Here is a 12,954-nt window from a genome sequence, read left to right as displayed (position 1 = left end):
TGCTGTGATGTTTCAGTCCTCGTGTTTACCCGGCACGGCACGGCCTGGGTCAGCCTGTAAGTGGACCTAACGGAGCCAGCAGGCGGGTTAAACCCGGGGAGGAGTTCACTTCAACCGGCAGCTGGATGGAAACCTGTAGGGAGGTGCTAACGGCTACATTAGCTCCCATCAGCCCGGTTATAGTGCACATTTTCTGGCTTAACACCCTCCAGTCAGCCCGGCTCCTTCCCCGAACACACACCTGTGTTACCCCGTGATGTTTCAGGTGTTGTTTCAGGTGTTTTCACCTTTTCTGTCCGTTACTCGGACTCACATGAAACTCAGCCGTTGGGCTAGCAGCGAGCCGGCTGAGCTAGGCGAACGTTAACGATGATTAATTAAATAAACGAGTTCACGTTTCACGTTTTAACTCATGAGTTTGTTTATTTAAAGTTTCCGTCGCGTGTTTACCGGCAGAAAAAGTGTCAGGTGTCCCCTGTTTTTATTTAAAAGCGACATTAACTCTCGGACTTAGCTCCGCGTTAGCCTAGCCGCTCACCTGTACGTGGGACAGCACCAGGCTCTTGTTTCCCTCCCCGTGGTACTTCCAGTCCTTCTCCTCCATTTTGTCCACGTCCATCACACCGACGACGACAAGCCGAGCTCAGAGTCACACACGGCGGCACGGTAACATACAAACTACTCCCCCCTGACTGCTGGTTCTGGCTGCTAGCAGTAATTTATAAGAACTACAGGACCGACCGATCCTGCTGCTGCCCGGCCCGGCTCACTGACACCGACCACATCCGGCCCGGACTTCAGAATAAAAGCACCGTCAGGAGGTGAGCCAGTTGTTCCTGATCAATGAGGCGAAAGAGTTACAAGAATAAAGTTACAATTACGTTTAAGTTTGTTATATTATGAGAGTAAATTTTCAAATTTGATAATTATGAGAATAAAAGTGATATTCTAAAAAAAAAAAAAAAAAGTCATAATATCATAAGGAGAAAGTTTATTACAAGTAATTACAAGAGGAAAGTGCTTTTTATGAGAAAAGACAAAATATTACATGGATAAAGTCATAATATGTGAATAAAGATTAAAGTTTTATTAGGACAAAGTCATATCACAACTGTCTTACACAAATGTGAGATTTAAGATAATAAGATTTAAATTACGTTTATTTTTTTATATTATGAGAGCAAAGTCTCAAATTTGATAATTATGTGAATAAAAGTGTGATATTCTAAGAAAAAAGTCATAATATCATAAAGAGAAAGTTTATTACAAGTAATTACAAGAGGAAAGTTTTCTTTTTATGAGAAAAGACATAATATTACAAGGATAAAGTCATAATATGTGAATAAAGATTAAAGTTTTATTAGGTCATATCAGAATAAACTGTCTTACAAATATGTGAGTTTAAGATAATACAATTTTAATTACGTTTATTTTTTTTATATTATGAGAGCAAAGTCTCAAATTTGATAATTATGAGAATAAAAGTGTGATATTCTAAGAAAAAAGTCATAATATCATAAGGAGAAAGTTTATTACAAGTAATTACAAGAAGAAAGTGCTCTTTTTATGAGAAAAGACATAATATTCTATAAAAAGGTCATAATATCATAAGGAGAAAGTTTATGTGGATAATTTCTAGAGAATAAGATATGAGACTGGTTTTATGAGGGGAAAAAATGTCAGATTTATAACGTATCATTAAAAAAAAGTCTTATCATGAGAAGAACCTTAAAAGAAAGGTTATTACAAGTAATTGCAAGAGGAAAGTGCTCCTTTTATGAGAGAAGACATAATATTACAAGGATAAAGTCATAATATGTGAATAAAGATTAAAGTTTTATTAGGACAAAGTCATATCACAATAAACTGTCTTACAAAAATGTGAGATTTAAAAGGATAAACTTAAAATTACGTTTAAGTTTGCTATATTATGAGAGCAAAGTCTCAAATATGATAATTATGAGAATTAAAGTGTGATATTCTAAGAAAAAAGTCATAATCTCATAAGGAGAAAGGTTATTACAAGTAATTGCAAGAGGAAAGTGCTCCTTTTATGAGAGAAGACATAATATTACAAGGATAAAGTCATAATATGTGAATAAAGATGTATTAGGTCATATCACAATAAACTGTCTTACAAAAATGTGAGATTTAAAAGGATAAAGTTAAAATTACGTTTATTTTTTATATAATGAGAGCAAAGTCTTAATTTAACCAAAAAAAATGAAATCACATAAAGTCATAACCAGAATGTTACAAGAATAAAGTCATAACTACGAATATTAAAAAAAAGTCATAATAAAATATGAGACTAATAAGTTTTATGAGAAGAAAATGTCAGATTTATAACTAAAAAGGCATATCAGGAGAAGAAACCTATTAAAAGAAAAGTTAGTACAAGTAATTACAAGGATAAAGTGCTCTTTTTATGAGAAAAGACATTATAAGGAGAAAGTCATGACTTCAATACATTATATTAGGATAATAAGAATCATCGGTCATAATATGTGAATAAAGTTTTATTAGGAGAGAGTCATATCACAATAAAATGTCTTACAAAAGAGTCATAGAATAATATGAGACAGTTTTATCAGTTTTCGAAAACAAACTTTTGTCATAATATGAGAAGAGACTTCTATTATTAAAAATAATTAATCTCAAGAGGAATATTCTATTCTTATTTCAAAAAGTCCTACGATTATGAAGATACAGTTATATTACAAGTAAAAAAAAATCATAATATACAGATAAAGTCATAGTTTTATGAGTCCTACAAAAAGGCTTTTATTTTTCTACCTGTTTCCGGTTTTACTCAGGTTAACTGTATCCAGTTTGACTGGCTGGTTGATTGACAGGTTGATGGACCACTCTCTGTCCCGCTATCCCGCTGACGTCCCGCCTCCTCCGCTGTGATTGGTCAGGGTGAGTACCAACAGGGTTGGACAGGTGGGTCCGTGGAACAGCGTGACAGATGACGTGAGAGCAGCCATGAGTGGAAACGTACAGTGTCATGTGATTAATGAGTAATGAGTAATAATACATACTGAGATAATGCCTCAGCAGGGAAGGAAAAGTACAGCTGCCGCTCTGTGTCTCAGTTTAGTTCAATAAAAAGTTTAAGAATTGTACAAAACTTCCAAAAAGTGAATAAAACTGTAAAAATAAGAGTGAAACACCATTTATTAGGAAGTGAGTCTGCTTTAAATACATGTTTTAACCTCCCAGTGTGTGTAGGATTTAGTGGCATCTTGTAGCAGTGAGGATGCAAATGGCAACAACTGAGTACCACTCGCCTCACCCTCCTTTCCAAGCACGTAGGAGAAACTCACTGACAGTATAAAGAATGGACACAGGTTTCTGAAGAGCATCTTGGTGGTCCTGCTTCTTCCGACCTGCTGTTAAGTCGGGGAAATTAGCTACAGAGACCAAAACTGTTTTTTGTACCAGGCTGTAAACATGTTTATTTCTGCTGTCTAACATGGGGACTTATGGAGACTGACTCACGAAGTAGTAAAAGGCTACAACAGCTCAACATGCATATTTTTTTTGATATAATGAATGAGATATTTAATATCAGCTTGAGAGATACGAGAGGCGTATTAATCATCTCATCTGCAAGAAAGAAAATGCGTGTATTACCCAAAATGTTGGACTGTTCCTTTAATGTAAATCAAGTTATCTTTGATATGAAGACACTAAACATAGTTATGAACTCTCGTCTCTGTGCATCGATCTATTTAACTTTTGACTGTAGAAACTGAAGTTCAGGCTCCTATCATCATTAATTCAACACACTGTTCAGGTTTCTCTGATCCCCTTAAAATTTGTTCTTATTTGTCGTTTCTCTTGAGAACGGCTCACAGTGCAGTCTGAGGGGGTTTTTGTCATTGAGATTCAGGAAACACCAGCAGTGCACTCAGACCAGCTTCATGTTTTTTTGCCTCACATGGACGTTTGAGGAACTGCAGTTTTTAAGCTGACATCCGTCATTAACAGCTCCTGTCGCTCACAGTCACGTGCAGGAGATGTGATTGTGGGAGCCTTAAACAGCTCCTTCAGCGACAGACTGCTACTCCCACCATGTAAGAAGGAGCTCTACCACAGGTCCTCCTCCTCTTTAACACCAGCATGACTTCATGTCCTCACACTGCGTGTATTGTGAGCTGCTGTAGTGAATTTCCTCAGTGTGGGGTCTTTAAAGTCTATCAAAGATTCTTCGTCCAGTTTTTTAAAATCAATATCTGCCTCAGAGATCCATCGTCTGTCATGAACGACACAGCAGCTCGTTATTTATAAACCAAAAAATGTTTTAATACGTATAAAAACAACGAGAAAGACGACACACACACACACACAGACACACTATCAGGACACGGGTGTTCTATACATGATGGATCCTACAGAGACAGAGGACGTGTGATCTCTACTGTGACGACTCGGCGGCTTCACGCTCTCTTTGTCGGCTCCAGCGGGTCGTCCGGGCTGAGGCGGTTGACGCTGTGCTCTGGTTGAAAGAGGAAACAGTCTGCACATCAAACAGACTGCTCGCTCACACAGTCTGTTCGTGACATCGGGCTTTGTGTCTCTTTGTTTGAGCCTGTTGGTGACTCTTCGTAACTGTACAGAGCAGTCAATCAGTCCATCCCTCCAATGTCGTGTTGTTTGTACGCCTGTGCGACCAGACTCCCTGCTGAGGAACAAAGACAGTGTCAGACACACACATCACGGACACATCAGATTATTAGTTATTCAGTATTTTGAGGAGGTATTGTAATGTTATGTAAAAAAAAAACTAAGTTATGTTTATAAGAAAGACAAGAAAAGTAAAAAAGTCCAAAGATTATGAGAAGAAAGAAAGTGTCATAATTTTACAATATTTAAATATAATAAAATATATATTACAAGAGTTTTATTGCAAGAAACTGTCATAGCGTAATATTATGAGACTAAAAGTTTTACGAGAAAAAGGTCAGATAATGATAAAAAGTCATATTACGAGAAGAAACTTTACAGGATTTCCTCCTCAAGAGGAACATACTACTTTTTAGGTTAAAAGTCTTAAGTTATATTTTGAGAAATGAAGTCACGTTACAAGTGAATACAGTCATAACATGAAAATAAATAATATCATTTGGAGAAAGTCATCATTTAAAGAAACTCTAATATGATATAATAATAAAGATTCAAATGAAGTCAGAGTTTATAAGTCGTGCACAATAAAAAGTCTAATATTATGAGGTTAAAGGTTTCATGAGGACAACAAGAAGTATTTTTATGAGAAAAGTCCTGAGATTATGAAAACTCAGTTGTGATATTTCAAGAAAAGAAGAAAAGTCATATTACACATGAAAATATGTGAATACTCAGAGTTTTACAAAAACATCTTAAACGATTTTATGAAACTCAACCAGGTTGATGAGAAAAGTCAAAATCTTCTGAGATTTTGTGAGAAAAAGTGAAATTACAAGAAACTTACCATAAGAGGAAAGTGCTATTCTTATGAAAAAGTACTTAGTTTATCAACATTAGATTATAGTTTCATTACATGTCAAGTTAAGAATAAGAAATCCCAATCGCTACATGAATCTTGTAATTGTACAATTACACTGAACTCGTCGTTTGTTGCTTTTATTTTTAAGATAAATATATAGCCAACACAAATAAATAAATAAATACTGGAAGCTTATAACAGCTGGATTAAAATGATGGAGGAAGGTGGAAATACCTGTTCTGTCTCACCTGATAAATTTCGTCTGAAGGCTTTTTGAACATCTAAAATCTAATTATGAAAATGATTGACGAGTCTGTTTCTTTAATGCTGACCTCATCTGTAGCTGTTAGTGTTGGACGTTCATAATAAGATGAGACATTAACACTGGCTGCGTACACTGTCGACCCACCGTCTCTCTCCGACGCACACACACAGACAGGACAAGATCTGAGCAGCGCTGCTAACAGACAAACGTTCACGTCACACGACAAGCCCAAGGAGCGAGGTGGGAGTGGGAGCAGGAGGGTCAAAGGCCAAGCAGGAAGTAGATGCAGACTAGCCAGCTAGCCCGCAGGGAAACAAGCCGCACCATCCCACCGTTAGCCACGTCAACACCCACCTGCCAACTACAGTCCAACTTCACCGAGAAGTTCCAATGACGGCAAATTAGTCTGAGTGAGGCTGAGGTTAGCCGAGGTTATACCGCCATGAAGACACAGTCTGGGAGGGATATCACACAGCTACACAATCTTATTATTCTGCTGTTATGTGGTAACATTTTATTAGAATAAGTTACTGCAGGAGCCAAAACGTGCAAACAGTTTGTGTTGTTTACTTGGTTTGATCGCACGCGTTCTCTGGATCACCATCAGTTCTTAAAATTGCCGCAGGTTGTCTGGTTTCATCTTATTTCGCCTGTTCACTTGGACAAATAGCTTGAATATTTTCTGTCTCGTCAGCTACTTTATGCCACATTCTTTAAATAAACACAGTCACAGTGAGAGCCTGCTGAGCCTCTCTGCAGCCTGTTTCAATTGATAGATGGTCGCTACAGTTGTTAAACAAATCCCATGAAAAGACTTAAAACAAACAGCGAGTTGGAGTCCCAAGCTCATCATCTATTAATTATTAATTCATCGGACAATTACTGAATCATTACTGTGCAATAACTAGTAAAGTAACGTGTTTCTCTTCGCTTACCTCTCTTATCTCTTTCTCAAAACTGTGCACCACATCCCCACCCCCAATCATTACCTTGTTTTGCACTAATATTTATTTATTTATTCATTACCATGACAGGCATTTTATTAGTATGACATTTTTCTATTTTTATGACATTTTACTACCTGGTGTTTTTTAAAGACAGTTGAGTGAATGTATGTATGTATGCAGGTCATGTGCAATGTGTGTATGTGCTATGCGTTTTTGCTGTTGTTGTTGTGCTGATATGTTGGTTTTGTGTAATGTGTTACATGTATATGCTGCTGGGCACCTTAATTTCCTTCAGGATCAATAAAGTATCTCTATCTCTATCTATCTATCTCCTACTGAAGACATAAATATTCAAAAACGGCTGACAAATATAAAATTTAATTTCATAAAACAGCCTCATTCATTTATTAAAACAGCTGGGCTGTAAGTGTTCTGTGTGCTGGGGACTATTTTCAGTGGCGGATCAACACATTTCGTGCTGCAGCGAGTCTGGTGTGGTTTTTACTGCTGCGAGAGTCGAGTTAATCTGCCACGTTGAGTTATTTCAGGATATTGTTTTGAAGCTTTTTTTAAAAATTCATCTTTAATTCAGTTGTATCGAATGTTGAACACCGCTCTGCTCTGCTAATTTAAGATCAACGCCTGTGTGTGTGTGTGTTAAGCAGCCTGCAGAGTTTCTGTTTACAGATTTGGCACTCCACTTTGTTCACTTATGCTAAAAGTTACCGATTTATTTTGAAAGTGAACCGTGGGAAACTTCTGCAGCTCAGTGAGCGAGTGAGTGACTTCTTTCTGAGAAAACGTAAGAATCTCAAGCATTTGACTGTAATCACAGCTTCTGCAGGGCGTCTACCTCCAGGGAAAAACAGAAAGTGGCGATTCTCTCGTACACGTAAGAAAGAGAATCCAAATATATATTTTAAGGCTGTGTCGTCTTCCTCTAGATTAAGAGGCATGTACTATTAAAACTAAATATATATCCTGTAATGTTAAAGTTCAGGTGTTTCATCATTGCTGATCTTCTGACCTCCAGACTGTAGCTTTACAGCAGGCGGGCCTCTGTCAGTGAGCTGCAAAGGAGGTTGGAGGGTGGTGTGTGAGGTGGAAGCAAAACAGGGAGGGAAGGGGGGGAGGGAAGGGGGGAGGTGTCTTTGGAGACAGGCGGTGTCAGTCAGACTAGCAGGGCTGCAGGACTAGCAGAGCTCCCAGACTCAGCAGCAGCAGGGGCGGTGGCGTGCTTACCTGTGGCCAGGCCCCCCTCTGCTCTGCCCTTCATCCCTCCTCCTCCTCCTCCTCCACCTGGGCCAGAGCTGCCCAGGGCCTCCACGGGGAAGGAGGGCCGATCGCCCCTGTAGGGCTTCGGCCTGAAGGGGAAGTCTTTGTCTTTACCTTTGGAACCTTTGGGCCGGCCTGCTGTCTTCTTCTTGGACTTGCCATCCCCTTTCACGCCCAGTAGGGGGTGCACCTCTGTGAGAGAGAGAGACAAGACAAGTTATTTATGTACGTTAGTCGTTAGTTTCACAGGTATTTGGTGCAAAGTAATGGAAGGAGAAAAGTCACGGGATCACTTCAGTCTTTAGGGTTCAACCTCTGAGGACCATGAACATTTCTTTATCACATTTTATTACAATTCATCCAACTCTGTCATGACTTGTAAATTACATTAAATTAATTAAGACACAGGGGAAATACAGGCCCGTCTCTTATACAAGACTGTTTCTAATTTTCTGCAGGCTCTGGCATCTCGTATGTTACGTTACGCTCTCTCACCATCACTCGGCACCCCCTGCAGTTCAATGGTGGTGGTGCGAGCCTTCTTCTTGGCCGGCCCTCCTTCAGACGAAGGCTGCCTCTGCTTCTTCTCGCCGCCAGCCAACGCGTCCTCCGGGCCCGCAGCCTGGACGGAGGCTTCTGGCGGGGGGCCGAAGGGGTTTTCCTCTGGATCTTCGACCTCAGGGGCGATAGGCAGGTACAGGAGGGCCTTATAGTCCTCAAGCTCCTCATCGCTGCAGAGCACAGACACAGGTAAGAGTCAGTAACTGATCAGCTTGTGTAGTTTTCAGTTATGATGCTTAAGACTAAAAAGGTTTTGTTGATTCAGGGATGAGATCAGGATGATTCGTGTAAAAAACTACTTGGCTGTATAATGTTTTTTTTCTCACCTGCTGCAAAAAGCAACTATGGGGTCAACAGTGGTGACATCCACCTCTTCATCCTCTGCAGCATCTGCACCTGTAACCGGAGGACAAGTTCAAGTCTGAGACATCCAGTCAGAGAACCAGTGAAAGAGAAAGACCAGGTGTGTGTTTTGGTGTAGCTGCGCCTTAATGTGATCTACCTGTCTGCTCGGGTTCACTCTTGTCTTCGTCCTCAATGTCAAATTCAGACTCTCGCTCCTCGTATTCCACGTTCTCATCCAGCTCTTTGAAGTCCGGAGCAAAAGCACTCCAGTTTTCCTGCAGACAAACCAAACATTCACACATCAATCAGTCATACAGTGACGCTTTTACATCAACTCAGCAAATGTGGGAAGAGTTCTGAGCCAAACACAAAAGACTGACGCTGAAATAATCCATCTACGACCGTGTTCATTCATGTACTGTCACTGTCTACTTACCACTTGGTTCTGAGCCCAGATGGAGACCACTCCACTGGAGATGGAGGCGATGATTGGACGGACAGGATGCCACTGCACAGAGGTCAAAGGTGAGGCAGGTAAATCATCCGATTGTGAACAACACAGCATCTGAATATCATTTAAAAATCACGAGCATCCTTACAGCCACATCCAGCAGCAGCTCTCCTCTGGTCCCATGCAGGATCTTCACCAGGTTGCCAATGCTCTTCTCCCAGATGTAGAGGGCGTGCTGCCTGGCTGAACCGGCCACGATGTACTCGCCATCGCCGGAGAAACAGCAGCGCTTCCACGGAGTCCTGGACACAGAAAAAGCACAGGTGGAGGACGTGAATCAGAGGAATTTCCCAGATAAATATTTGAACACCTTTAACAGCCAAATTCAAATAAAGAGCAAACAGCACACAGTAATCCTACCTGTTGACCAAGTCCTGTAGTTTCTGCATGGGTTCAGGTTCACCGTCTCTGCCACAGGTCAGAATCTCCCTGCCGTCATACACCCTGATGATTCGGTCTGCTGTGTTTATGAGGAAGCAACTGCACAAAAAAACAGGACGGGTGAATGAAAAAAGAGGTCGAATTAGAGACGAGGGGTGTTTGAAGAGTAGATGGTGTCAGTCCATCCAGGTTTAGACACAGACAGATATCCTGCCACTGCTTCTCACCTGCCCTTGCGAGCAAATTCAATCGATTTGATGGCGGTGGTGTTGCTGGTGCCAGTTGTCACTCTGAAAGAAGCCACCAACTCCTGAGTGTTTGTGTTCAACACCAGAATCTGCAACAGCACACAGAGGGAGACATGATGGTGAAGAGGAACAGGCTGCCACGATGAATAAACCTTTAAACACTGAAGTTTCTTCTCTATAAAATTCACTCATGTTATCGCGCCGTGGACTGACCTTTCCTTTGGCGTTGCCAGTGTAGATGTACTCGCCCCGCCTGTCAAAGGCTGCCACGACGTTCAGGTCAGAGTCGTCGTCCACAGGCAGGACGACGTGTTTGGAGTCTGACAGAGTCAGCAGGACGGGAGCCGACTTCATGGGACACACCAGCACCTTGTCCCTAAAAACACAACAGAACTTCTTGCTATGCTCTACACGGTGTGCCACTTAAACACGCGATGATGCCGTCAGGTCACTCACATGTCTCTGGGGTGGCACTGCAGTTTCAGGATGGGTGAGGGGAAGCGAAACCTCTGGTCGCAGTCTCCAGTGAGGACGTCCCACTGCGAGACAATGTTGTCTGTGGAGGCACTCACCAGCTTGTGTCCGTCTCGACTCCAACTGCACACACACACAAAGATAGAGCACTCTGTAATTTCGGTAAAAGGTGGATGCGTCTGGATGTACTAGTGTCCAAACACACACACACACCATAAAGAGCAGACTGGGTGAATGTGTGCGCTGATGATTTTGGCGATGCCCCGTGTGAGGAAGTCCCAGATGACGATGCGGCCATCGTTGCAGCCCACAGCCAGCAGGGTGCCCCAGCGGTTGAAGGTGCAGGTGAGGGCCATGCTGATGCAGTCCAGGGTGCCATCTGCCTCCTAACAACACACACACACACATAATGAAGAGTTACATCAGCACAGAAGATATACAGGAGTAGCTTGACATACGATTACCTAAATCAAAAGATAAAACTACATGTGTATCAATGTTTGAACAACTTCAATGGCACAAATATTAACCAGGACTTCTACCAGTTTAATGTTTACTTCAAGAGCTGGTGGCTCACCTCTGGATAGTTCTGCCCGAACGATTCTGGGAGGATTAAGAAAAGAGAAGATGATGAGACAACAAAGAAAGAACAAAGTGTTCAAAGAGGACATGTTGACTAAAGTGACAGCTGGCTCAGAGACACAGTAAAACCTTCCACTAATATTTATTTCATTCAAATTAACATGTTATGATATTCGGCTCCTCGAAGAGCAGCAGTCGACTTATTTCAAGAGGAGCATATTCAGAAATTATTTTTTAAAAAGCTGGAGTATATCCAAGAGTAAAACTAGAAACTTTAATAAAGAATTAAGTTGAATATTCACCAGGAAAAAAAAGCTAATTTATCTGATATGAAAGTTTTTAATTTACAAGACAACCTGAAACTTACTCCTGGAGCAGAATCACAAATGAGGGATAAACTTTTTGAATTAGCACAGATCACAGATCTTTACCTGTATCTGTAATTTCCCAGCTTGACTGTAATTTCCCAATTTGGGATAAATCATTTATTTAATCTATTTACAGATCACAGATCTTTACAGATCAGCTGTAGATGACAAAGACAAACACACTTACATTTACTTTACGCTTTTAAACTTGGACTAGATTAAAAACTAAACTGAATACAGACTCTAAATACTTGCAAACCGAATTTGCACTGTGCACAGCCAAATGTTACATATTTGATTTTTGATAGACCTCACTGTAAATCCTGTCCATGTTGTCATACTTGTATTTATACTAATAACTCTGTTTACACTGTGCCATACTGCCGCACGGATGTTTTTTAGCTTGTATATATTTTTAGATTTTTATGTCTTTTACTTATATTTTATATTTCATGTTTGGGATAAGAAGGAAACTAAATTTAAATTCTCTGTATGTCCTGTACACACAGCAGCACTGACAATAAAGCTAAATGTTTAAACACAAATGTATTAGTCTATTTCTGAAAATATAAATAAGCACAATACCACAGATACAAACCAAATGTAAATATCTAGCTCAGTGGTTCTTAACCTGGGTTCGATCAAACCCTAGGGGTTCGGTGAGTCGGTCTCAGGGGTTCGGTGGAATTTTTATACCATTTGTTGCAACATATCTTTGTGAGCAATCGTTTTTTGAGGATGCTGGACATAAAAACTAAGAAAAGGAACAGACTTTTGTGCACCAGTAAAAAAATCATATTTTATTTTTTACTAAAGAAGGGTTCGGTACCTCCAACAAGGTTAAGAACCACTGATCTAGACTGATCAAACCCGGAATATAAATATAGTTTATTTTATATTTTTCCTCCTGTCACCTGACACCAGATGGTCCAGCTGTGGCTCCTAAAAACATAAAACTAGCAGTGTGAACACTTAATCATAATAATAATAATAATAATAATAATAATAATAATATAATAACGTGTAATAACAGTTTCATTCATAACAATATGACAGCGTGTCGGAGCTAACGTTAGCCTGTGTGTGTGTGTGTGTGTGTGTGTGATATTTAAACTCGCCTGAAGAAGCAACATTAAATTAAAAAAGCTTAATTAACAGTTTGACTCTGATAATTATCACCTAAATTAATTAATTAACTGTTTAATTCGCTTCTTGTCGTTAGCACGCGAGGCTAGCGCACAGTGCTAACCACAACACGCACAAACCGATAAATTCAGAGAAATCAGAGACAAATAAATAATATTCCTGTTACTCACCGAGCAGCTCGAGGTTCATGGCTGTGCGGCCGATGCTCCAAACCTCCTGAACGAGCTGATTTCTCTGAATATTTCTCCAAACTTCGCCTCCTGTTTGTTTACGTTAGCTCCGAGCTAACTGGCGCCGAGCCTCCGGTGACGAGGACCCCAAAACAACGCGACCCGGAATATGCCTGAACTAAATGAAAGG

The 12,954-nt window shown here is 40.3% G+C and overlaps 2 protein-coding genes and 1 long non-coding RNA gene across 6 annotated transcripts in view; 1 reads left to right on the top strand and 2 right to left on the bottom strand.

Annotated features, from left to right (window-relative positions):
- Window positions 1-761, bottom strand: part of ippk (inositol 1,3,4,5,6-pentakisphosphate 2-kinase) — a 19,275-nt gene extending 18,514 nt beyond the window's left edge. The window contains exon 1 of the mRNA XM_019263918.2: window positions 539-761. Within this exon, the coding sequence (XP_019119463.1) occupies window positions 539-619 (81 nt within the window). The 5' untranslated portion in view covers window positions 620-761. The remainder of the gene's footprint in view (window positions 1-538) is intronic.
- LOC113745835 (uncharacterized) lies at window positions 715-8,548 on the top strand. The gene is made up of 3 exons (XR_003462443.1): window positions 715-821; window positions 2,856-2,922; window positions 8,437-8,548. It is a non-coding gene; the product is annotated as an uncharacterized LOC113745835 (long non-coding RNA).
- Window positions 4,290-12,954, bottom strand: rbbp5 (retinoblastoma binding protein 5). 4 transcript variants are annotated; one of them, XM_027279172.1, is made up of 14 exons: window positions 12,765-12,954; window positions 11,076-11,101; window positions 10,712-10,884; window positions 10,481-10,621; window positions 10,238-10,400; window positions 10,004-10,113; window positions 9,756-9,875; window positions 9,484-9,637; window positions 9,321-9,392; window positions 9,042-9,159; window positions 8,866-8,935; window positions 8,474-8,709; window positions 7,946-8,170; window positions 4,290-4,687 (listed from the first exon to the last, which is right to left on the bottom strand). In XM_027279172.1, exons 1-14 carry the CDS (start codon window positions 12,781-12,783, stop codon window positions 4,635-4,637), a joined length of 1,680 nt encoding a protein of 559 aa, XP_027134973.1. In that variant the 5' UTR covers window positions 12,784-12,954; the 3' UTR covers window positions 4,290-4,634. The 4 variants fall into 4 exon arrangements, with proteins under 4 accessions (XP_027134973.1, XP_027134972.1, XP_027134975.1 ...); XM_027279171.1 differs by having other exon boundaries at window positions 4,290-4,690; window positions 12,765-12,953; XM_027279174.1 differs by having other exon boundaries at window positions 8,093-8,170; window positions 12,765-12,952.

The sequence above is a fragment of the Larimichthys crocea genome, chromosome VI, assembly GCF_000972845.2.
Source record: "Larimichthys crocea isolate SSNF chromosome VI, L_crocea_2.0, whole genome shotgun sequence".
Lineage (NCBI taxonomy): Eukaryota > Metazoa > Chordata > Actinopteri > Sciaenidae > Larimichthys > Larimichthys crocea.
This window is presented reverse-complemented; position numbering and strand designations above follow the sequence as displayed.